This window comes from Bubalus bubalis, chromosome 13 (genome assembly GCF_019923935.1).
Source record: "Bubalus bubalis isolate 160015118507 breed Murrah chromosome 13, NDDB_SH_1, whole genome shotgun sequence".
NCBI classification, from domain to species: domain Eukaryota; kingdom Metazoa; phylum Chordata; class Mammalia; order Artiodactyla; family Bovidae; genus Bubalus; species Bubalus bubalis.
This window is the reverse complement of record NC_059169.1, coordinates 17,375,510-17,399,500: the sequence shown is the minus strand read 5'-3', so window position 1 is coordinate 17,399,500 and position 23,991 is coordinate 17,375,510. Positions and strand designations below refer to the sequence as shown.

The 23,991-nt window shown below is 39.8% G+C and overlaps 1 protein-coding gene across 3 annotated transcripts in view; it reads left to right on the top strand.

Moving 5' to 3' along the window:
• The window catches only part of LOC102413807 (ATP-binding cassette sub-family C member 4), a 500,000-nt gene that overhangs the window by 351,305 nt on the left and 124,704 nt on the right, over positions 1-23,991 (top strand). For 2 of the 3 annotated variants that reach the window (XM_025263123.3, XM_045162447.1), the window contains 5 exons: positions 2,357-2,581; positions 15,726-15,815; positions 16,882-17,045; positions 18,148-18,273; positions 19,660-19,909. In XM_025263123.3, coding sequence (XP_025118908.3) covers positions 2,357-2,581; positions 15,726-15,815; positions 16,882-17,045; positions 18,148-18,273; positions 19,660-19,909 — 855 coding nt within the window. The remainder of the gene's footprint in view (positions 1-2,356; positions 2,582-15,725; positions 15,816-16,881; positions 17,046-18,147; positions 18,274-19,659; positions 19,910-23,991) is intronic. The other variant, XM_045162446.1, reaches the window with a different exon arrangement.

The window sequence follows — 23,991 nt, the reverse complement described above, 5'->3', positions numbered from 1 at the left end:
AAATTACTGTAATGGTTATTGTTCAAAAACCTTTGTTATCTTTTTGAAAATTTAAATATCAAATAAAGAATAATAATTATTATGGGAAAAAAATGGGCAGATGAGTGGAAGATCTGGGCCATGAACTGGCATTATACCTTAATGAGGCTATTTGCCCTGCTGACTCATTAAATACTGTCTCTGAGCAGAAAACTCCAGGTGTTTAGATGGTAGTGGCCTGCCTTTATTTTGCACTTTTTCCCCTAAATTTGTTGCATCTATCAGTATTCTCTTTGGTGGATGACATTACTCTTACTTCTTTTTTCTATAATTATAAAATGTTAGACTTAAATGGAGAGCTGAGTAACAGGTAACAGTGATTCTCAGAGACACTCATAGGTTTCTGGAAAGTTTGAGGTGGTAGGTGTTAGTGCCTGGCTTCTGGTGGATAGCCCTAGTTTTATAGTCTGTAGCACTCAAATGCCCTTGACTACACCTGAACTGGGACTGCCTGTGTGTACAGTTTGATGTGCTTACTTCTCTGTGTAAGCCTCGAGATTTCCATCTCAGTAAACTCTATAATGGCACCCCACTCCATTCCTCTTGCCTGGAAAATCCCATGGACAGAGGGCCTGGTGAGCTGTAGTCCATGGGGTCACTAAGAGTTGGACACAACTGAATGACTTCACTTTCACTTTCAAACTCTATAAAGAGTGTATTTTACAATTTACTGTATTCAGGACTTTTCCATGAGCTCTTAATGCTTCTTGGAATAAATGATAGGGCTTGCTAGAAATGTTACAGTGAGTCTTTGTGTTCTTGAGAACTGATTAAATTACTCTGATCTGATCATCTTAATCATAATTCAACTAAATGGCATCCCCTTACTTCTCTACAATAGATGAAAACTTCCGTGAATTCAGGGAAGGTGAGGCAGTTAGTGCATTCTGAGAGTGTGTGTGTGCATGTGTGTAGAGGAAGGCAGGGGTGTTGAGGTTCAATGTGACACACATTTGAGGAATGGGGACAACTTTCTGTAAATAACTGGATTACACACTATTTGGTTGAGCAGAAAATGCTTGTTAGTGTTGTGTTTTGTTTATTGTTTTGAATTTTCCTTCCCTTCCTCTTATATGTGTGTTCCTCGTCTTCAAGGAGACAGAAGAGAGCTATGAAAGCAAACCCACTGTTCATTTTCCAGATCTGTGTTAGTAAAGAGGGATTCCCTCAAAGGAAAACCTTGTTTCAAAGTTGAGTTCCTGAAAAATTTCTAAATTCTTGGTGTTTTTCTTTTGAGAAGTCTGTGGAGGAAATGGTGTTGATGGTGGAGGTGTTAATTTTTGGTGACTTCAATTTGTGTTAACTGTTTGGTTTTTGAAGTGGTCCTTCAAGGGATGACTAGAGGAAGGAAGTAGGTTGTGGGGTAGAGTGGCCATTTGGCAGGGTAGGCAAGTGTTGCTGTTTATTTGCCTTTAGTTATGGAAAATAAAATAGCTTTCCCTAAGTCTTACTCAGGAAGTAAGCCTGTTTACCTGCTAAGTCTTGGTTTAGGATTTGAATATTTTCCTTGAGGAAAAGATAATTGATAACATTTCTTCCAAACCAGCACCTGAGGTTTATGACTGGTGGCAAATCATGGATAACACTGTTTTCTAGCTTAACTTCTGCCATGTTTAATATTTGATTCTAAGTATAATCCGAGATTCTAGGGGTAGAGATACACTGATGCAATGTCCCCTTGGGCAGAAAATCTGGGAACCTCCCAAACCTGGTTTCTTTGTGATACTCCAGCAGCAGCTGGTCTCTGCTTGTCTTGCTTTAGTAAAATGTGGAGTTTGGGGTGGTAAAGACTGGATCTGAGCTTGTGCCAATGTCTCAGTTCATAAAGGCTTTTAAAGCAGAAGGTGATGGAAAGAACATGCCTCCAGTACATGAGCCATCTTGACTTTCTATTGGGCTAAAATGTTGCGAGTACAGGAGACAGGGGCTTGTTCACATGGAAGCAAATTTCTTACCTTCTTCTGCCACTTTTCACTTATCCATCTTAGACCAAGGCTCTTTTGCTATTTTGAAAAATGGGTTCTAAAGCACTGCTTATAATACTTATTGAGCATCCACAATGTGCTAAGCATGATGTGCCAGGGCTTTATTGTCTTTGAATGTAAAATTATTCTTAAGGTTAAAACTATTGTCTCATGTCTTATAGAAAATAGTGCATCTGCATATATATATTTTTTTAGTTTAGCCCTGAATATAGCATTTTGCCAAAATGTTTTTTTAACATGTGAATAATAAAAGTTTGTGTTAAGAAAATCTGTAGAGCTTGCATTTCTAATTAAGCCTTTTTTTTTTTTTTTTTTTTTTTTTTCCCTTTTAGGAAGGCACCAGAGTAGTTCAGCCCATATTTTTGGGGAAAATAATCAGTTATGTTGAAAACTCTGATTCCACTGATTCTGTTACTTTGCAAGAGGCCTACGCCTATGCCACAGTGCTGAGCGCCTGCGTGCTCATGTGGGCCGTTCTACACCACTTGTACTTCTACCACATGCAGCGCGTGGGGATGAGGCTGAGAGTAGCCATGTGCCATATGATCTACCGCAAGGTAAGTGTCACTAGGTGACAAAGTATGTACCTTCCCGGAAGTATCAGAAACATTTTGGGAGAGCTCTCTGTAAATTAAAAATTTTGTAACTCTCATCATTTACACATTACTAGAGATCCTTGTTAATTACATCAAGCCAATTTTGTTGCTGTTTAAGCAAAGTTCACCAAAATATAATGAAAAGTTTTCTCGTGCGATCATGTGGGGGCAGTCTTTAATAACTTATCCACTATTACATAATAGTGGCTGTCTGAGGAGGCCTTACAAATAGCTGTGAAAAGAAAAGAAGTAAAAAGCATCACTTCTTGGGAAATAGATGGGGAAACAGTGGAAACAGTGGCTGACTTTATTTTGGGGGACTCCAAAATCACTGCAGATGATGATTTCAGCCATGAAATTAAAAGACGATTACTCCTTGGAAGGAAGGTTATGACCAATCTAGACAGCATATTAAAAAGCAGAGACATTAGGCTTTGTCAACAAAGGTCTGTCTAGTCAAGGCTGTGATTTTCTAGTGGTCATATATGGATGTGAGAGTTGGACTGTGAAGAAAGCTGAGCGCCAAAGAATTGATGCTTTTGAACTGTGGTGTTGGAGAAGACTCTTGAGAGTCCCTTGGACTGCAAGGAGATCCAACCAGTCCATCCTAAAGGAGATCAGTCCTAGGTGTTCATACTTTGACCACCTGATGCGAAGAGCTAACTCAATTGAAAAGACCCTGATGCTGGGAAAGATCGAGGGCAGGAGGAGAAGGGGACCACAGAGGATGAGATGGTTGGATGGCATCACCGACTCAATGGACATGGGTTTGGTTGGACTCAGGGAGTTGGTGATGGACAGGGAGACCTAGTGTACTGTGGTTCATGAGGTTGCAAAGAGTCAGACACAACTGAGCAACTGAACTGAACTGAACTGATTGCATAGTATTCACTAAATTGTAATGAAGAAGTCTAATTAAAAATTAAGTATCACAATGACTTTCAATATTTTCATGCCTATATCTCATAATGATATTTATGGAAAATTCTTAATGTTTATTAAAACCCTCACTTATATCAAAGTTTTATTTACAGGTGAACTTCAGTGATTGGATCTATAAAATTAGACTAAGAAGCAAAAAGTATATTTGAGAAAGAGAATGATAATAATTTTAACAGATCCATCTAATTACATTCAATATAATTGTGTTAACTAAAGAAATATGTAAATGAAATCCACACAAATGCAAACTCATTCACTATATTCTATAGATATGAATATTTTTAATGGTATTAAAGAAAATTTTAGGGTGTTTGATAGAAAACTTGAAATTCTACATTGTTTTATTAATTCTGTAGAGAATTTTTTGCTATTCATTCAAGCTATTTAAAAAATTTTTTTAAGTTTTAATGGGAGGATATTTTCTTTACAGAATTGTTGGTTTCTGCCAAACATCAACATGTATCAGCCATAAGTATACACCTGGTGAAGGAGATACCATGATCAAGCTGTGTTTAATACAATATTTCCTTTTATCTTTAATATGCAGTGTAGCACTTTTAATAACTACCTGATTTTTTATTCATATGTTAAAAAGTTTTATTTAACTTTAACTGACCTGAAACACTGTTAGTTCCAGATGCAGAAAATAGTGATTTGTATTTATATACATTACAAAATAATCCTCATGATCAGTCTAGTTACCATACAAAGTTATTAAAATATTATTGACTGTTTTCCATGCTACACGCTTCCTCTGCCAGACTTGTTTATTTTGTAACTGGAAGTTTACCTCTTTAAAAAAAAACTTTTTATTTTGTATTGGGGTATAGCTAATTAACCAGAGAAGGCAATGGCACCTCACTCCAGTACTCTTGCCTTGAAAATCCCATGGATGGAGGAGCCTGGTAGGCTGCAGTCCATGGGGTCGCTAAGAGTCGGATATGACTGAGCGACTTCACTTTCACTTTTCACTTTCATGCATTGGAGAAGGCAATGGCACCCCACTCCAGTACTCTTGTCTGGAGAATCCCAGGGATGGGGGAGCCTGGTGGGCTGCCGTCTATGGGGTCACACAGAGTCAGACACGACTGAAGTGACTTAGCAGCATAGCTAATTAACAATGTTATGGTAGTTTGAGGTGAACAGGAAAGGGACTCAGCCATGCGTATACATGTATCCATTCTCCCCCAAACTCCTCTCCCATCCAGACTGCCACATAACATTAAGAAGAGTTCCATGTGCTATTCAGTAGGTCCTTGCTGGTTATCCATTTTGAATATAGCAGTGTGTACATGTCTATCCCAAACTCTGCTGCTATCTCTTTCCTCCATCCTTCCCCCTGGCAACCATAAGTTCATTCTCTAAGTCTGTGAGTCTCTTTCTGTTTTGTAAGTATGTTCTTTTGTATCATTTTTTTAGATTCCACATATAAGGGATGTCTTACCATATTTCTCCTTCTCTATTTGACTTACTTCACTTAGTATGATGCCCTCTAGGTCCATCCATGTTGCTGCAAATAACATTATTTCATTATTTTTAATTACTGAGTAATATTCCATTATATATGTGTTCCACATCTTTATCCATTCCTCTTTCAATGGGCATTTAGGTTGCTTGCATGTCTTGGCTATTGTAAACAGTGCTGCAATGAACATTGGGATTCATGTATCCTTTCAGATCATGTTTTTCTCTAGATATATGCCCAGGAATGGTATTGAAGGGTCATATGGTAGCTATATTTTTAGTTTTTTATGGAAACTCCATACTTTTCTCCATAGTGGCTGAACCAATTAACATTCCCACCAATGATGTAGAAGAGTTCCCTTCTCTCTACACCCTCTCCAGCATGTATTGTTTGTGGATTTTTTGATGATAGCTATTCTGCCTGGTGTAAGGTGATACCTCATTATAGTTTTGATTTGCATTTCTCCAATAATTGGCAGCATTGAATATCTTTTCATGTGCCTCTTGTCTATCTGTATGTCTTATTTGGAGAAACGTCTGCTTATGTCTTCTGCCCATTTTTTGATTGGGTTGTTTGTTTTGATGCTGTTGAGCATCATGAGCTGTTTGTAGATTTTGAAGACTAATCTCTTATTGGTCACATCATTTGCAAATTTTCTCCCAATCTGTGGATTGTCTTTTTGCTTTGTTTGTTTCCTTTGATTTACAAAAGCTGTTGAGTTTAAGTTGGTCCCATTGTTTATTTTTATTTCCATTATTCTGGGAGACAGATTGAAAAAGATACTACTGCAATTTATGTCAGAGACTATTCGGCTTATGCTTTCCTCTAAGAAGAAAGTCTTTAGTCTATTTTGAGGTTATTTTTATGTATGGTGTTAAAGAATTATTTAACTTGTTTTTTTCTTTTCATATAGCTGTCCAGTTTTCCCAGGACCATTTTTTCAAGAGACTGTCTTTCCAAACTTTTGTAGTCTTGCCTCCTTTATCATAGATTAATTAATCACTGGTGCATGGGCTTATTTCTGGGTTTTCTATCCTTTTCCATCAATCAATATTTCTGCTTTTATGCCAGCACCATACTGTTTTGAAGACTGTAACTTTTTAGTATAGTCTTAAGTCAGGGAGCCTGTTTCCTCCAGTTCCATTTTTCTTTCTCAAGGTTACTTTGGCTATTCAAGGTCTTTTGTATCTCCATACAAATTTTGATATTTTTTCTTCTAGTTCTATGAAAAATGCCATTAGTAATTTCAAAGGGATTGCATTGCATCTGTAGATTGCCTTAGGTATATAGTCATTTTGACAACCTTGATTCTTCCAGTGCACAAACATGATATGTCTTTCTATCTGTTTGTATCTTATTTGATTTCTTTCATCAGCAAATTATAGTTTTCAGAGTACAGGTCTTTTTATCTCCTTTGGTATGTTTATTCCTAGGTATTTTATTCTTTTTGATGTGATGGTAAATGGAATTGTTTCTTGAATTTGTTTCATATCTTTCATTGTTAGTGTATAGAAATGCAACAGATTTCTATGTATTAATTTTGTAACCTTCAACTTAACCAAATTCATTGGTAGTTCTAGTAGTTTTTGATAGCATGCATAGGATCTTCTATGTATAGTATCATGTCATCTGCAAATAGTGACCATTTAACTTCTTTTCCTATCTGGATTCCTTTTACTTCTTTTTCTTCTCCGATTACTATGACTTCCAATTACTGTGTTGAATGATAGTGATAAGAGTGGAAATCCTTGTCTTGTTCCTGATCTTAGAGGAAATGCTTTCAGCTTTTCACTGTTGAGTGTGATGTTAGCTGTAAGTTTGTGATATACAGCCTTTATTATGTTGAGATATCTCTCCTCTATGCCCACTTTCTGGAGAGTTTTATTCTTTAATCATAAATGGATGCTGAAATTTGTCAAAAGCTTTTTCTACATCTATAAAGATGATCATATGGTGTTTGAGTCTTCAATTTGTTGACGTGGTGCATCATGTTGATTTGTGGATATTGAAAAATCCATGCATCACTGGTTTGAATCTTACTTGACCATGATGTTTAGACAGTATAGTCACTTAGTAGTATCCAGCTCTTTTGACCCCATAGACTGAAGCATTCCAGGCTTCCCTGTCCTTTACCAACTCCCAGAGGTTACTCAAACTCATGTCCATTGAAGCAGTGATGCCATCCAAACATCTCACCCTTTGTCATCCCCTTCTCCTCCTGCCTTCAATCTTTCACAGCATCAGGGTCTTTTCAAATGAGTCAGTTCTTCACATCAAGTGGCCAAAGTATTGGAGTTTCAGCTTTAGCATCAGTCCTTCCAATGAATATTCAGGACTGATTTCCTTTAGGATTGGACTTGTTGGGTTTCCTTGCAGTCCAAGGGACTCTCAAGAATCTTTTCCAACACCACAGTTCAAAAGCATCAATTCTTCAGCAATAGCTTTCTTTATAGTCCAATTCTCACATCCATACATGACTACTGGAAACATCATTGACCAGATGGACCTTTGTTGGCAAAGTAATATCTCTGCTTTTAATATGCTGTCTACGTTGGTCATAGCTTTTCTTCCAAGGAGCACACATCTTTTAATTTCATGGCTGCACACCATCTGCAGTGATTTTGGAGCCCAAATAAATAAAGTCTCTCACTGTTTCTGTTGTTTCCCCATCTGTTTGCCATGAAGTGATGGAACCAGATGCTATGATTTTAGTTTTCTGAATGTTTAGTTTTAAGCCAACATTTTCACTCTTCTGTTTCACTTTCATCAAGAGGCTCTTTAGTTCTTCTTTGCTTTCAGTCATAAGGGTGGTATTATCTGCATATCTGAGATTATTGATATTTCTCCCAGCAATCTTGATTCCAGCTTGTGCTTCATCCAGCCCAGCATTTTGCATGATGTACTCTGCATATAAGTTGAATAAGTAGGGTGACGATATACAACCTTGACGTCCTCCTTTCCTGATTTGGAACCAGTCTGTTGTTCCATGTCCAGTTCTAACTGTTGCTTCTTGACCTGCATACAGATTTCTCATAGTGTATGGTCTCATGGTTTAAGATCATGGTGTATGATTTTTTTAATGTATTTTTTGAAGTGTTGTTGGATTTGTATTGCTAGTGTTGAGGATTTTTACATCTATGTTCATCAATGATATTGGCCTATAATTTTCTTTTTTTTTTGTGATATCTTTGTTTCATTTTGGTATCAGGGTGATACATTATAGAATGAGTTTGAAGGTTTTCCTTCCTCTACAATCCAAAAAATAGGTGTTAACTCTTCTCTGAATTGCTAGAATTTACCTGTGAACCCGTCAGGTCCAAGACTTTTATATTTGGGGGGGGGAGCTTAAATCACAAATTTAGTGTTGTGAGTGGTCTCTTAATATTTTCTTTTTCTATTCCTGGTTCAGTCTTGAGAGACTGTACCTTTCAAAAAAATTGTCCCTTTCTTCCAGGTTGTCCATTTTATTAGCATACAGTTGTTTTTAGTAGTCTTATTCTTTGTATTTCTGTGGTGTCAGCTGTAACTTCTCCTTTTTCGTTTCCAATTTTATTCATTTGAGTCCTCCTTTTTTGATGAGTCTAGCTAAAAGTTTATCAATTTTGTTTGTTTTTTCAAAGAACCAACTTTTGGTTTCATTGATGTTTGTGATTATTTTCTTTGCCTCTATTTCATTTATTTGTGTTCTGATCTTTATGATTTCTTTCCTTCTACTAACTTTAGGTTTTGTTTATTCTTTTCTTCTCTAGTTGTTTTAGGTGTAAGATTAGATTGCTTATTTGAGATTTTTCTTGTTTCTTGAGGTAAGATTGTATTCCTATAAACTTCCCTCTTAGAACTGCTTTTGTTGCATCCCATACATTTTGGACCATTGTGCTTTTGTTTTCATTTGTCTCTTTTTTTTTTTTTAATTTCCCCTTTGATTTCCTTCAGTTATTCATTTGTTGTTTAGTGGCATATTGTTTAGCTGCCACATGTTTTTATTTTCTAGTTTTTATTGTAGTTTATTTCTAATCTCATAGCATTGGGATCAGAAAAGATGCTTAATATTATTTCAGTTTTTTTTTTAATTTACCAAGGCTCTCCTTGTGACCTAGCATGTGGTAGTAAGACCTGATTTGATGTGCTCAGTTATCTTACATTGAGAAATCCCATGAAATTATTCTAAACACTTTATTATGGTCTCAACTAGTGTAAGAGGAGTAAGGATTTCAGATGTATTTACAAAGAGTTGCTACAGATACATCAGTGTCAAGTGTAAAGGGCTTTTTATAAACTTGATTCTCAATATCTCTTTACTTTATACTGTTTGCCTAAAAAAAAAACTCATTTAGCTGTATATTACACTTTAAATTTCATAAGAGAGTAGATCTTAAGTGTTCCCACCACACAGATGAAATAAGATAACTAGTACCTCTTCTTACAGAAACACCAAAATCACAGCTAACTGCTGAACAATCATTGACAAAAAAAATGCTGCTGCTGCTGCTGGTGCTAAATCACTTCAATCGTGTCCGACTCTGTGCGACCCCATAGACGGCAGTGCACCAGGCTCTGCTGCCCCTGGGATTCTCCAGGCAAGAACACTGGAGTGGGTTGCCATTTCCTTCTCCAATGCATGCAAATGAAAAGTGAACGTGAAGTCGCTCAGTTGTGTCCGACTCTTAGCAACCCCATAGACTGCAGCCTACCAGGTTCCTCTGCCCAAAGAGACTACCAAAAAAGATATCTTACATCTAAAGACAAAGAATAAGCCACAACAAAACAGTAAGAGGGGCACAGTCACAATAAAATCAAATCCCATACTTGCTGGGTGGGCAACCCACAAACTGGAAAATAATTATACCAGAGAATCTGGCTTTGAAGCTCAGTGGGGTTTGATTGCAGGAATTCCACAAGACTGCACACAAGGCCTTGTAAACACTAGGACTCTTGGGAAAAAGGAGTGACCTCATAAGATCCTGCGTCAGACCTACTTGCTGGTTTTAAAGGGCCTCCTGTGGAGGCGGGATGTGGCTTGTTTGGGACAAAGACACTGGCAGTGATAGTTCTGGGGAGTACTCACTGATGTGAGACCCCCTAAAGCTGCCATTTTCTTGCCAAGACCTAGCCCCACCCAACAGCCTGTGGGCTCCAGTGCTGGAACACCACAGGCTAAATAATCAATAGTGTTAACAGCCCTACCCATCAGCAAACAGGCAGCTTAAAGTCTTCCTGAGCACAAAGTTGCCCAATAACCACACCCAATGGCATGGCCAGCTCACAAGAGGAACAAGACCCAGCTCCACACACTAGTGGACAAGAACCAGTCCCAGTCTAATGAAGTTCTTAGACAGCTTCATTCACCAGGGGAAGACAACAGAAACAAGAAGTACAGTTCTGCAGCCTGTGGAATGAAAACCACAATCACAGAAAATTAGACTAAATGATATGGCAGAGGAATATGTCCCAGATGAATGAAGAAGTAAAACCCGAGAAGAACAGCTAAGAAAATTAGAGATAGGCAATTTACTTGAAAAAGAATTCGGAGTAATGATAGTAAAGGTGATCCATGACATTGGAAAAAGAATGGAGGCACAGACAAAGAAAATATAAGAAATGTTTAACAAAGAGCTAGAATAATTAAAAAAACAAACAGAGATGAACAATACAAAATCTGAAAAATTCACTAGAAGGAATAAATAGAAGAATGTTAGGCAGAAAAAAAGTGAGTTGGAGACAGAGTGGTGGAAATCACTGCCATGGAATAGAAGGAAGGAAAAAGAATGAAAAGAAAGGAAGATAGTCTGAGACCTAGGAACATTAAATACACCAACATTTGCATTCTTGGGCTCCCAGCAGGAGAAGAGAGAGAGAGAGAAAGAACCTGAGAAAATATTTGAAGAGATCATAGCTGAAAATTTCCCTAACATGGTCAAGGAAACAATCACCTAAGTCCAAGAAGCACAGAGTCTTGGACTGGATAAAGTCAAGGAGGAATATACTAAAACATAATAATAAAATTGACAAAAATTAAAGAAAAAGAAAAAATAGCAACAAAGAACAAGAAAAAATGCAACCAGAGAAAAGCAACAAGTAATATACAAGGAAACTCACATAAGATTATCAGCTGATTTCTCAGCAGAAATTGTAAGCCAGATGGGTGTGGCATGACATGTTTAAAGTGATGAAAGGGAAGAATCTACAACCAAGAATATTCTACCCCACGATGCTTTCATTCAGATTTGACAGATAAATCAATAGTCTTACAGATAAGCAAAAGCTAAGAGAATTCAGCACCACCAGACCAGCTTTCCAACAAACACTAAACAAACTTCTTTAGGTGGGAAAGAAAAGGCCACATCTTGAAACAAGAAAATTACAAATGTAGAAGCTCACCAGTAAAGGCAAACATACAATAAAGGTAGGAAATAATCTACACACAAATATGATACCAAAACAGCATGATAAAACCAAACAATTAAAATGGAAAACATTGCTTCTTTTGCCTACTTATCTAGATCTGTTTCTTGGAAGTACTTTTCTTAGCGAAGTGAGAGATGTCTCCTCATTTTCCTTGAGCAGAGACTTGTAGTCTTGTGGGGTGTGACCTGGGGGCCTGGCTTCTCACTATCTGTATTTGGCTATAGTATCTAAGCCAGTTTCCTCTTGGGTGATGTGGAAATGGCAGAGGTACTCCTACACTCTAGTCAGGGATCTTCCTTGTCATTCATCAGCTTAACTCAGCAGTGGCCACAGGACTGGAAAAGGTCAGTTTTCATTCCAATCCCAAAGAAAGGCAATGCCAAAGAATGCTCAAACTACCACACAATTGCACTCATCTCACACGCTAGTAAAGTAATGCTCAAAATTCTCCAAGCCAGGCTTCAGCAATATGTGAACTGTGAAATTCCAGATGTTCAAGCTGGTTTTAGAAAAGGCAGAGGAACCAGAGATCAAATTGCCAGCATCCACTGGATCATGGAAAAAAGCAAGAGAGTTCCAGAAAAACATCTAATTCTGCTTTATTGACTATGCCAAAGCCTTTGACTGTGTGGATCACAATAAACTGTGGAAAATTCTGAAAGAGATGGGAATACCAGACCATCTGATCTGCCTTTTGAGAAATATGTATGCAGGTCAGAAAGCAACAGTTAGAACTGGACATGGAACAACAGACTGGTTCCAAATAGGAAAAGGAGTATGTCAAGGCTGTACATTGTCACCCTGTTTATTTAACTTATATGCAGAGTACATCATGAGAAACACTGGACTGGAAGAAACACAAGCTGGAATCAAGATTGCCAGGAGAAATATCAATAACCTCAGATATGCAGATGACACCACCCTTATGGCAGAAAGTGAGGAGGAACTCAAAAGCCTCTTGATGAAAGTGAAAGTGGAGAGTGAAAAAGTTGGCTTAAAGCTCAACATTCAGAAAACGAAGATCATAGCATCTGGTCCCACCACTTCATGGCAAATAGATGAGGAAACAGTGGAAGCAGTGTCAGACTTTATTTTTCTGGGCTCCAAAATCACTGCAGATGGTGACTGCAGCCATGAAATTAAAAGACGCTTACTCCTTGGAAGGAAAGTTATGTCCAATCTAGATAGCATATTCAAAAGCAGAGACATAACTTTGCCAACAAAGGTTCGTCTAGTCAAGGCTATGGTTTTTCCTGTGGTCATGTATGGATGTGAGAGTCGGACTGTGAAGAAGACTGAGCGCCGAAGAATTGATGCTTTTGAACTGTGGTGTTGGAGAAGACTCTTGAGAGTCCCTTGGACTGCAAGGAGATCCAACCAGTCCATTCTAAAGGAGATCAGCCCTGGGATTTCTTTGGAAGGAATGATGCTAAGTCTGAAACTCGAGTACTTTGGCCACCTCATGCAAAGAGTTGACTCATTGGAAAAGACTCTGATGCTGGGAAGGATTGGGGGCAAGAGGAGAAGGGGACAACAGAGGATGAGATGGCTGGATGGCATCACTGACTGGATGGACGTGAGTTTCAGTGAACTCTGGGAGTTGGTGATGGACAGGGAGGCCTGGCGTGCTGCAATTCATGGGGTCTTAATGAGTCAGACATGACTGCGCGACTGATCTGATCTGGTCTGATCTGATTTGTTATTTTATTGTACCTTTTACCATTTAGGAGATGAATACTCGGATTTTCACACAATTTAGCTAGATGTTTGTCTTTCAGATAATGCTTAGCTCTCATAAACACAGAGAAAGGAAATTTCTCTGGAACTGCAATGTGAAAATCTTAAGTTAGGTTTGAGGTGATGGTTCAGTTAAAGCTCTCTCTGTGCTGCAGAGATGAGTCATTATCCACCTGTCTTCCTTTCTCTTACATTGGAAGAGAAACATTTGGAACATTGCCTTTGGGAAACTTGATCTGATCTGGAATGTTTACCTAGATGAATATAAACATCTCTCAAAACCATTAATTTGCGGGTTTGATTAGGCTAAGAAAATTGTCCTTTTACTAAGTCAGGCATTGTTGGGATTAAACCATAGACATAACCTGAAATTTCAGAAACATGGGAAAGAACAGGTTCTTTGTGCACAATCTTACATCTAGAATCCTTCTGAGATGAAGAAATAAGATACTCCTTTACAGGTTACAGGTGGGCTGATTCCTTAGGGCAAAAGCTGATGATGCCAAGCAGCTCTGAAAGGCCCCTCTGAATGCTTGTGGTTCAAGTTCAGGCTCTACCTCTTGATCTCTGGTCCTGGGAAGAAATCAGGTTGGGTGTTAGAAATGGGATGGCTACTAAGCTCAGAGCCATGGTTTGTAATTTTGAATGATTTCATGGAGGTGTATCACATATAAAAATGACTTGTCACTTATTTACCTTTCCACAATTTTGGAAAAATTACTTTTGGCTTTTGATCATTGATTTTTTAAAAATTGTGGTAAAATGCATGCAATATAAAATTCACCATTTTAACTCTTTAAGTGCACCATTTAGTGGCATTAAGTATATTCACATTGTTGTGTAGCCATCACTGCTATGTGAACTTTTTCCTCTTCCGAAAGTGAACCTCTGCACTCATTAAACACTAACTCCCCACCCTCCCCTCAGCCATCACCATTCTACTTCTTTTCTCTATGAATTTGACTATTTTAGGTACTTCATGTAAGTGGAATCATGCAATGTTTGTCATTTGGCTTATGTCATATAGAACAATGTCTTCAAGTTTCACCCATGTTGGAGCAGGTGTTTAACTCCTGTTTAAGGCTGAATACTATTCCATTATAGATCTATACAACATTCTCTGTATTGAATCATCTGTAATGGACATTTGGGTTGTTTCTACCTTGGGACTATTGTAAGTAATGCTGCTATGAACATGAGTGTACAAATATCTATTTAAGTCCATGCATTCAGCTTTTTTGAGTGTATTTCCAGAAGTAGAATTGGTGTACTATATACTAATTTTATGTTTAATATCTTGAGGAACTGCCATAGTCTCTTCCATCATGGCTGCATCATTTTACATTTCCACTTCATCAGTGACTTTTATGTTTAATGTGAGGAGTAAATGACGAGTTTTTATGAAATATGACATTTTGTTTGGATCCATGGCTCCAGTTGATAGTCTGTTGAAACAGCTCAAGGTGGTCTGTTCAAGTTTCTCAGATCTTTAGGACATTTTTCATAAATTTTTTTAACCAAATAAAGGGATTGTACAACTTAGGCTGTATATTTGTAAATTCAGCAGACCAACATTAAGAACACAGATTCCTCACAGGAGTAGTGTTTTGAACATTGTTCTCACTTCAGAATGAGGGAACTAAGACCAAAGTATGTGGAATGATGTCATATTTGGAATTAATGGCTGATTCCATATTTATAGTTCAAGTCCCCTAATGTCTTTCCTTCAGGTGACCTCAACACTCTCTTCTAATTGGGCTCAACTTTACTTTAGTTGAGTAAAGTCAAAGCTATGGTTTTTCCAGTGGTCATGTATGGATGTGAGAGTTGGACTGTAAAGAAAGCTGAGCACTGAAGAATAGATTCTTTTGAACTGTGGTGTTGGCGAAAACTCTTGAGAGTCACTTGGACTGCAAGGAGATCCAACCAGTCCATCCTAAAGGAGATCAGTTCTGAATATTCATTGGAAGGACTGATGCTGAAGCCGAAACTCCAATACTTTGGCCATCTGATGCAAAGAACCTACTCATTGGAAAAGACCCTTATTCTGGGAAAGATTGAAGGCAGGAGGAGAAGGGGATAACAGAGGATGAGGTGACTGGTTGGCATCACCAACTTGATGGATATGAGTTTGAGCAAAACTCCGGGAGTTGGTGATGGACAGGGAAGCCTGGTCTGCTGCAGTTCATGGGGTCACAAAGAATTGGACACAACTGAGCGATTTTACTGAACTGAACTGAACTTGCTTTAGTTGGCTCCTAAGTCTAAAGCTACACACTTTACACTTCGAGTAGGTCCACGTTCATTGAGAAGCAGGATGGGGTATTTTGCTTCTATCTCCTATTCCTCCCTTTGCTGTCCCTGTGGATGGGGCTGTCACCACATTGAGGAGAGGAAGAATGGACAAGTGCCCCTAGAACCCTGCTCTCAGGGGCCATCCTGCTCATCCTGACACCACATAAGACCCCAGGGAAATATGCTTCATTTTGTTATGTTCTAAGAGTGACTTGGTATCACTGTAGGAATCCAGTTTGCTGTTTCTTTTTCTTATTTCAGGCCCTTCGCCTGAGTAGCTCAGCCATGGGGAAGACCACCACAGGCCAGATAGTCAATCTTCTGTCCAATGATGTGAACAAGTTTGATCAGGTAAGCTTCCCCTGAGGGATCCTCTTCCATTTCCCATCCTTACTGGATTCAGCTTATTGGGATGCCAGGTGTCCAGGTTTGGTGTCAGCCAGCGTTCTGTTGTGGACATAAGACAAGAGTTCTCTTAATCCAACTCTCATTTCTTCTGTGTGCAACTTAGATGTAATAATGTATATTGTCTTGTGGATGAGAATTTTGTTTTTTCTGAGGTTACCTACAGCATAATGACAATAATAAGTAAGCAGCAGTGTTCTTGTCCAGATTGGTTAGTGTCCCTGGGGATTCTCCTGAAGTGGCACTTCTTGACACCTGGTGTGAGTGTTGCTGAACAGTCTTCCTCTTCTTCTGGATGACTAAGGCTTGGTGGGCTGGGATTGTTCTTTCCCATGTGCCCTCTTCAGTGCCTGATGCATAAGGAGTCTTCAAGGACTATGCCAAGTGGCTGGTCCCCAGACAGACACCACCTACTCCTTGCTGTCCCCCCACCACAGTCTTTTATACACTTACGAATAGATTGCATTACCCAGGGCATTATTACTATTGGTCAGATCTTTTTTTGTACTAGACCACTTCTCTTTCAGTTATTCATTCATGAAACATGAAGTAAGGTTCCTACTTACTTTTAGGGCTGAAAAAAGATTTAGTTTCTTCCTTGGAGAAGCCACAGCCTGTCAGGGAGGTAAATACACAAGTAGTTACTGAAGAGCATGGTGCATGCCATAAAATAAGCTTTCCTGGGATGCTGGGGAGAGATGGGGGCTAAACGTTGGCACATAGAGATTTTGGGGATGCCCTGAGCTCATCTGTGGTGTAGACAAAAATCAACATCTTTCTTCAGTGCTGCTGGTCGGGTTCTCCCTGGACGTCCCTTAGGTTGACCCTTTGATGCCCCAGAACACATCATCTGGTGGATGCTTGGGTTTCTGCTTTAGCAGGTTTAAAAACCCACTGAGATCATTTCTGTGTAGGTCCATGCCTGTTCCTTCAGAGCAGATTGTTTCTACACTGTGTACATAATAATTTTGCCTTTATATCATTCTAAGAAGACTTGTCTTTCTCTTTTAAGGTAACAATGTTCTTGCACTATCTGTGGGTGGGACCACTGCAGGCTATCATCGTGACCGCCCTGCTCTGGATGGAAATAGGAATGTCATGTCTTGCTGGGATGGCAATTCTTGTTGTTATTCTGCTTTTGCAAAGCTGCATTTGGAAGTTGTTTTCATCACTCTGGTAAGAAACACTGGTTTAAAAAATAGGTGATGTGTGTGGTTTAGACCCTTCTGGCTTAGCCAGTGGATGCTCCAGCCTTAAACTGACAACTGATGTCAAAGCAGAAAAGGTGATGGCATTTGCTCTTTCCTCACAGCTAACTTCTAAGGTGCTATACCTGGATATGTAGAGTGTCCTTAAGCAGAATTTACCTATGTCCAAGTTTTTTAAACACTATTCAGTAGTAGTAATTTTATAGGCCTTTTTCTAGCTACATATATTTTTGTTATGCTTGTGTTACAACATTTTTAAAAATGTGTGTTCTTGTCTTGTTTTTAATTCAGTGTTTTCATTAAGTTATAAGCACCCCAAGGGCAAGGCTGATCTTAATTAAATATTATCTTTATAAAGCCCCACAGTCCCAGCAGCATATGTGATAGAAAAATCACTAGTGATGAAGGGCTTAATGGTGATGAGTTAGACTTGAAGCTGGTCCCAGAGGGTTGGAAGTGGGTTATTGTCCATGTTGTCAGGTGATGTTGATGAGGGAGATGATGTGCTGTATGAAGCTAGTTGAGTTATTTTATATAAATGTCTGCATGTGCCTTTATGTGTGGTATTTTTCTCTGTTAGGAATTTCCTTTCTTCTCTTTGTTATGGAGTGATGTTCCTTATCCTTTGGGGCCCTGTTCCAGTGCTATGAGGTCTCTGAAGCTTTACTTGCTCTCTTTTCCCAGTGAATTTAATAGCCCCATCTTATCTGCTCCCCAGCACTTTACTCCTTTTTTATTACAGCACAGACACTATCTTCCGGGTAGATTCCTTTTTGCCTTCCCTGCCCAACCATGAGGACGCCCTTGGGCAGAAGGTTTGTATCTGACTCATTTCAGGTCTTCTTATCAGATGCTGCAAGTTCTCCAAGTTACTCCCCGAATTAGGCTGAAAGTTTGACTTCCTAGTTTCTTTGTCTCCATTTGCACTTTGAGTAGGACCTGCCTGTGTTGTTATCACAAAAGAGCTGTAAGGAATCATTGATCCCTGGTCCTTCCTTGTGCCCCCTGCTGCTGCTATGGGATGTTGGGTTGTGATCACTAAATTTCATTTCTCACGTCTGTCCCCCCAGGAGTAAGACCGCAGCTCTCACAGACAACAGGATCCAGACCATAAGTGAAATTATAACTGGCATCAGAACAATAAAAATGTATGCTTGGGAAAAGTCATTTATAGATCTTATTACCCGTTTGAGAAGGTAAGTTTTTGTATATATCTCACCATATTTTTGTTTATTTCCTGTTTTTACAGAATGAATTTAGAAATCTTACCAAGTTTTATATGAAAGGGAACTTAAATACTACCCACCCCTCGCATATGGCAAGAGGGTTAAGTGGAATAGTGGAGACAACCATCTAATCTGCTCTTCTTCTTTCTTTTTTTTTTTAATTTAAATTTAATTGAATATATATATATATATATATATATGCTCTTATATAGAAATGCAATTCCAAAAATTTCTTTATACCACAAATTCCAAATAAGCAATGACTGTACAATGTTAGTATCCGAGAAGGTGATATTTAAACTAAAACTAGAATTTTTGTTGATGGAGCACAAATGGGGAGATTGTAAAGACTGGATATACATATATCTGGCCAAACTTTAAGGATCAGTATTCTTCATTCCAAACGGAGCCATAAAAATACTATTTTGGCGGTGGTGGGGAGGCTTTGCTTTGTGTTTGTAGATGTTTTCCCTGTCTTTCATTTAACTGTCTGCTGCTGCTGCTGCTAAGTCGCTTCAGTCGTATCCAACTCTGTGCAACCCCATCGATGGCAGCCCACTAGGCTCCTCTGTCCCTGGAATTCTCCAGGCAAGAACACTGGAGTGGGTTGCCATTTCCTTCTCCAATGCATGAAAGTGAAAAGTGAAAGTGAAGTTGCTCAGTCTTGTCCGACTCTTAGCGACCCCATGGTCTTTCTGAGGAGTGTTTATATTCCAGCATGGGGTGCTGGGAATCTCTGGCAGCTCCCTGTCATCTCTCATTTTGCACCTCTGTTGGGGCCCCTCTCTCTGCTGGGGATACACTCTCATCTTCCTTTTTCTTTGGCCTCCGTCAGCTCTGACTGACTCCAGCTTATTTTCTCAGGGTAGATCCACGTCCATGTGACTTGCCCTGACTCCTCTGCTCTGGGTTACATGCCTTTGCTCTGTACCTCATGGGGGCTGTGCTGATTTCCTCTGTCTAATGTCTTGGTGTCTTACAATTTTGGAGTGTCTTTTTCTCTTCCCCCAATAGTTCGTAAGCTCCTGGAGGGGGCAGGCTGTGTCTTCCTGTCGTCAGTGAGGAGCCTGGCACAGGATTGTAGTTATGAACGCTTGAATGAATGTTCAAACTCGGTTTGCTTGACTCACAATGTCTAAAAGAGTGGCACTAAGCCTCTTTTTAGGTGGGAGAGTGAAGTGGTGATGAAGTGTGTGGTCCTTGGATCAGGGTAGACCCCTGGGTAGGCACTGTGTAGTGTTTCCATGATATGAGGGATAGTTTATCTTAATCTGTGTCCACTCACACAGGGCACTTGAATCCATGTCTTTGATGTTGATGCTTGTTTTAAATACTATGTCCTACTTTGTTTTCCAGGAAGGAAATTTTCAAGATTCTGAGAAGTTCCTTCTTTAGGGGCATGCATTTGGCATTATTTTTCGCTGTAAGCAAAATCATGATTTTTGTCACCTTCATGGCCAATGATATCCTTGACAACCTGATCACAGCCAGCCAAGTATTTGTGGTGGTGATGCTGTTCGAGGCTCTGCGGTTTACGAGCATCCTCTACTTCCCCATGGCCGTTGAGAAGGTGTCAGAGGCCGTTGTCAGCATCCGAAGAATCAAGGTTTGGTGACAAATAACTTTCTTTAGTTGTAGGTGAATTTTTGTAAATTGCTTCCTTTTATGTGGTGTCACTGTGTTTTGGTTTGATGCTATTTAACTCTCTCAGTGCCAAAGCTGGCAGTCATTCCAAAATATCGTATGTACTCCCCTCTATTCTTAGGTAAAGTCTGTTGCAAACATTATAATCCCACTGCTCATTTAGGCATGTAAATAGCAGTGACACAGGGCTGATGATGTACCAATGATGTCTGCAGTAGGATTAAAATGCCTAATAACAAGAGAAGCAAACAAAGTGCATCTCCTGTGCTATCTGGAACGACTAGGCAGTGACTGTGCTCAGTCCTGGGGTGACTAGATTCCTCTTGGGGCCAGGAAGGGAGGAACTTGCTGAAACCTACCTGCTCCTTGGTCAGGAGAATAGCCTCAGCTTCACTTAGTTTTCTATGTTTAAAAATGGGTTCTTTCCTCCACAGGTGCTTTCTTGTTGTTTTCTGATCTCTGCCTTTTTGTCCCTGTCCTTTTTTTTACCTACTGTCTAAGCCTTTCTCTACTCCCCTCTTCCTCGCAAACTTGTGATTTCCGCCATACCCACGGTATCCTTTTTTTTAACTAACTGTCCCTAAATAGTCAGGGACAAATAATTTACATCACCAAGACAGGGCCTGGCACACAATAGGCACTGAAGTGTTTCTGTCTAAAATGAAGATAAATTGGTTCTGTGAGGCAGCCTGGGCACAAGCTTGAGTGTCTGGACTTTATTTTCCTACTTTTCCACAATGATGGATGGGACAGTAATATATCTCCAGTAAAGTTAGATATCTCAGGGTGTGATTGTATTTTATTTTGGAGTCTTACCATAAAAGCTGAATTTTTTAATGATGCATTTTTTATGCTATTTGAATCAGTTCTAATGAGGTGGATGAAACTGGAGCCTATTATACAGAGTGAAGTAAGCCAGAAAGAAAAACACCAATCAGATCAGATCAGATCAGTCACTTAGTCGTGTCCGACTCTTTGCGACCCCATAAATCACAGCACGCCAGGCCTCCCTGTCCATCACCAACTCCCGGAGTTCACCCAGCCTCACGTCCATTGAGTCAGTGATGCCATCCAGCCATCTCATCCTCTGTCATCCCCTTCTCCTCTTGCCCCCAATCCCTCCCAGCATCAAAGTCTTCTCCAATGAATCAGCTCTTCGCATGAGGTGGCCAAAGTACTGGAGTTTCAGACTTAGCATCATTCCTTCCAAAGAAATCCCAGGGCTGATCTCCTTTAGAATGGACTGGTTGGATCTCCTTGCAGTCCAAGGGACTCTCAAGAGTCTTCTCCAACACCACAGTTCAAAAGCATCAATTCTTCGGTGCTCAGCCTTCTTCACAGTCCAACTCTCACATCCATACATGACCACAGGAAAAACCATAGCCTTGACTAGACGAACCTTTGTTGGCAGAGTAATGTCTCTGCTTTTGAATATGCTATCTAGGTTGGTTATAACTTTCCTTCTAAGGAGTAAGCGTCTTTTAATTTCATGGCTGCAGTCACCATTTGCAGTGATTTTGGAGCCCAGAAAAATAAAGTCTGACACTGTTTCCTCTGTTTCCCCATCTATTTCCCATGAAGTGATGGGACTGGATGCTATGATCTTCGTTTTCTGAATGTTGAGCTTTAAGCCAGCTTTTTCACTCTCTACTTTCACTTTCATCAAGAGGCTTTTTAGTTCCTCTTCACTTTCTGCCCTAAGGGTGGTGTCATCTGCATATCTGAGGTTATTGATCTTTCTCCTGGCAATCTTGATTCCAGCTTGTGTTTCTTCCAGTCCAGCATTTCTCATGATGTACTCTGCATATAAGTTAAATAAGCAGGGTGGGGCTTCCCTGGTAGTCCAGTGGTTAAGAATCTGCCTGCCAATGCAGGGGACTCCAGTTCAATCCCTTGTCCAGGAAGATCCCACATGCCATGGAGCAACTAAGCTGGTGTGCTATAAATACTGAGCTGGCACTCCAGAGCCTGTGAGCCATAGCTAGAGAAAGCCTGTGCACAGCAATGAAGACCAAGTGTAGCCAAAAACAATTAATTAATTAATTAATTAATTGAATAAAAATTAAAAAAAAAAAAAAAGCAGGGTGACAATATACAGCCTTGACGTACTCCTTTCCCAATTTGGAACCAGTCTGTTGTTCCATGTCCAGTTCTAACTGTTGCTTCTTGACCTGCATACAAATTTCTCAAGAGGCAGGTCAGGTGGTCTGGTATTCCCATCTCTTTCAGAATTTTCCACAGTTTATTGTGCTCCACACAGTCAAAGGCTTTGGCATAGTCAATAAAGCAGAATTAGATGTTTTTCTGTAACTCTCTTGCTTTTTTCCATGATCCAACGGATGTTGGCAATTTGATCTCTGGTTCCTCTGCCTTTTCTAAAACTAGCTTGAACATCAGGAAGTTCATGGTTCACATATTGCTGAAGCCTGGCTTGGAGAATTTTGAGCATTACTTTACTAGCATGTGAGATGAGTGCAATTGTGTGGTAGTTTACAGTATACTAACACATATATATAGAATTTAGAGAGATATTAATGATAACCCTGTATGCGAGATAGCAAAAGAGACAGAGATGTATTGAACAGCCTTTTGGAGTCTGTGGGAGAGGGCAAGGGTGGGATGATTTGGGAGAATGGCATTGAAACATGTATAATATATATTAAACAATCGTCAGTCTAGGTTTGATGCAGGATACAGGATGCTTGGGGCTGGTCCACTGGGATGACCCAGAGGGATGGTACGGGGAGGGAGGTGGGAGGGGGGTTCAGGATGGGGAACATGTGTACACCTGTGGCGGATTCATGTTGATGTATGGCAAAACCAATACAATATTGTAAAGTTATTAGCCTCCAATTAAAATAAATTTATATATTAAAAAAAAAACTATTACCCATAAAATAGATCAGTCATACATGGTCAGTTCTTGTTCCCTGAGTGTATCATTCTTTCTGATGGGAGCTTCTAGCAATGCTGGTAAGAGGTGGTCAGTGTATTCAATAGAATTTCTTTTATGAAGATTTCACATCTTGAAATAAGATACTTAGGAATATCCTTGGACCACAGTGATGTCCTCAGTGACACGGTAGCCTGTTCAGATGGAAGCTTCACACATGTGCTGTTCTGCTATGGTTTTGTTAATCCTGCTGACACAGCCTCTGTCTTCAATTGCTGCTGCCAGGGCTCGCTGTGTGGTCCGAGGTCTCCTGAAGCCTTTACACATCATCTCATTTCATCCTTGGGTTCCCTGGTGGCTCAGACTGTAAAGAATCTGCCTACAAAGCAGGAGACCCAGGTTCGATCCATGGGTCAGGAAGATCCCCTGGAGTAGGGAATGGCAACCCACTCTAGTATTCTTGCCTGGAAAATCCCATGGACAGAGGAGTCTGGTGGGCTACAGTTCATGGGGTTGCAAAGAGTCGGACACGACTGAGTGACTTTCATTCACTCACTCATTTCATCCTGACCACAATTGAATGGGATAAGCTTTAGTGTCCCGACTTTACAGATAAGGAAACAGGTTCCTGTATCAGGAGAAATAGCTCACCTATCCTCATACAGTTTGTGTTAATATCAAATGACAGAACTAGGATTCTGTCCAAAGTTTCTTTGTTACATTATTACATTATTGTCTTCTTAGTACTTTCAGGTATGTGCAATTTCTCCTTAAGTTTTAATTCCCTGTTTCTTGCAGAATCAAAATTTTAAGCTCGTGTTTCCCAGCATACGACCCTTGCTCTGGTTGGGTCAGGGGAGGGGTTGTCTCTGAATGAGACAGGTCACATGTGACCTGTCACGTTCACCCCCACTTTGGGAGATTGGCTCACTCTGCTGAGCCCCTCTGTGTTGCCTTCTCTTCTGTCCTTGATTTAACCAAATGTTGCTGAGCCTGCAGCAGCCCCATGACCCTCTCCCAGCACTTCTGTTCACTCTGATCTAGGGCTTCCATATATGTGCATGGCCAGTCTCACACCTCCCAGCATCCTGTCAGGTGGGGTGATGTTGACTCCCTGGGAGTATTCTGAGCTCTGTGACAGCAGACTGTGT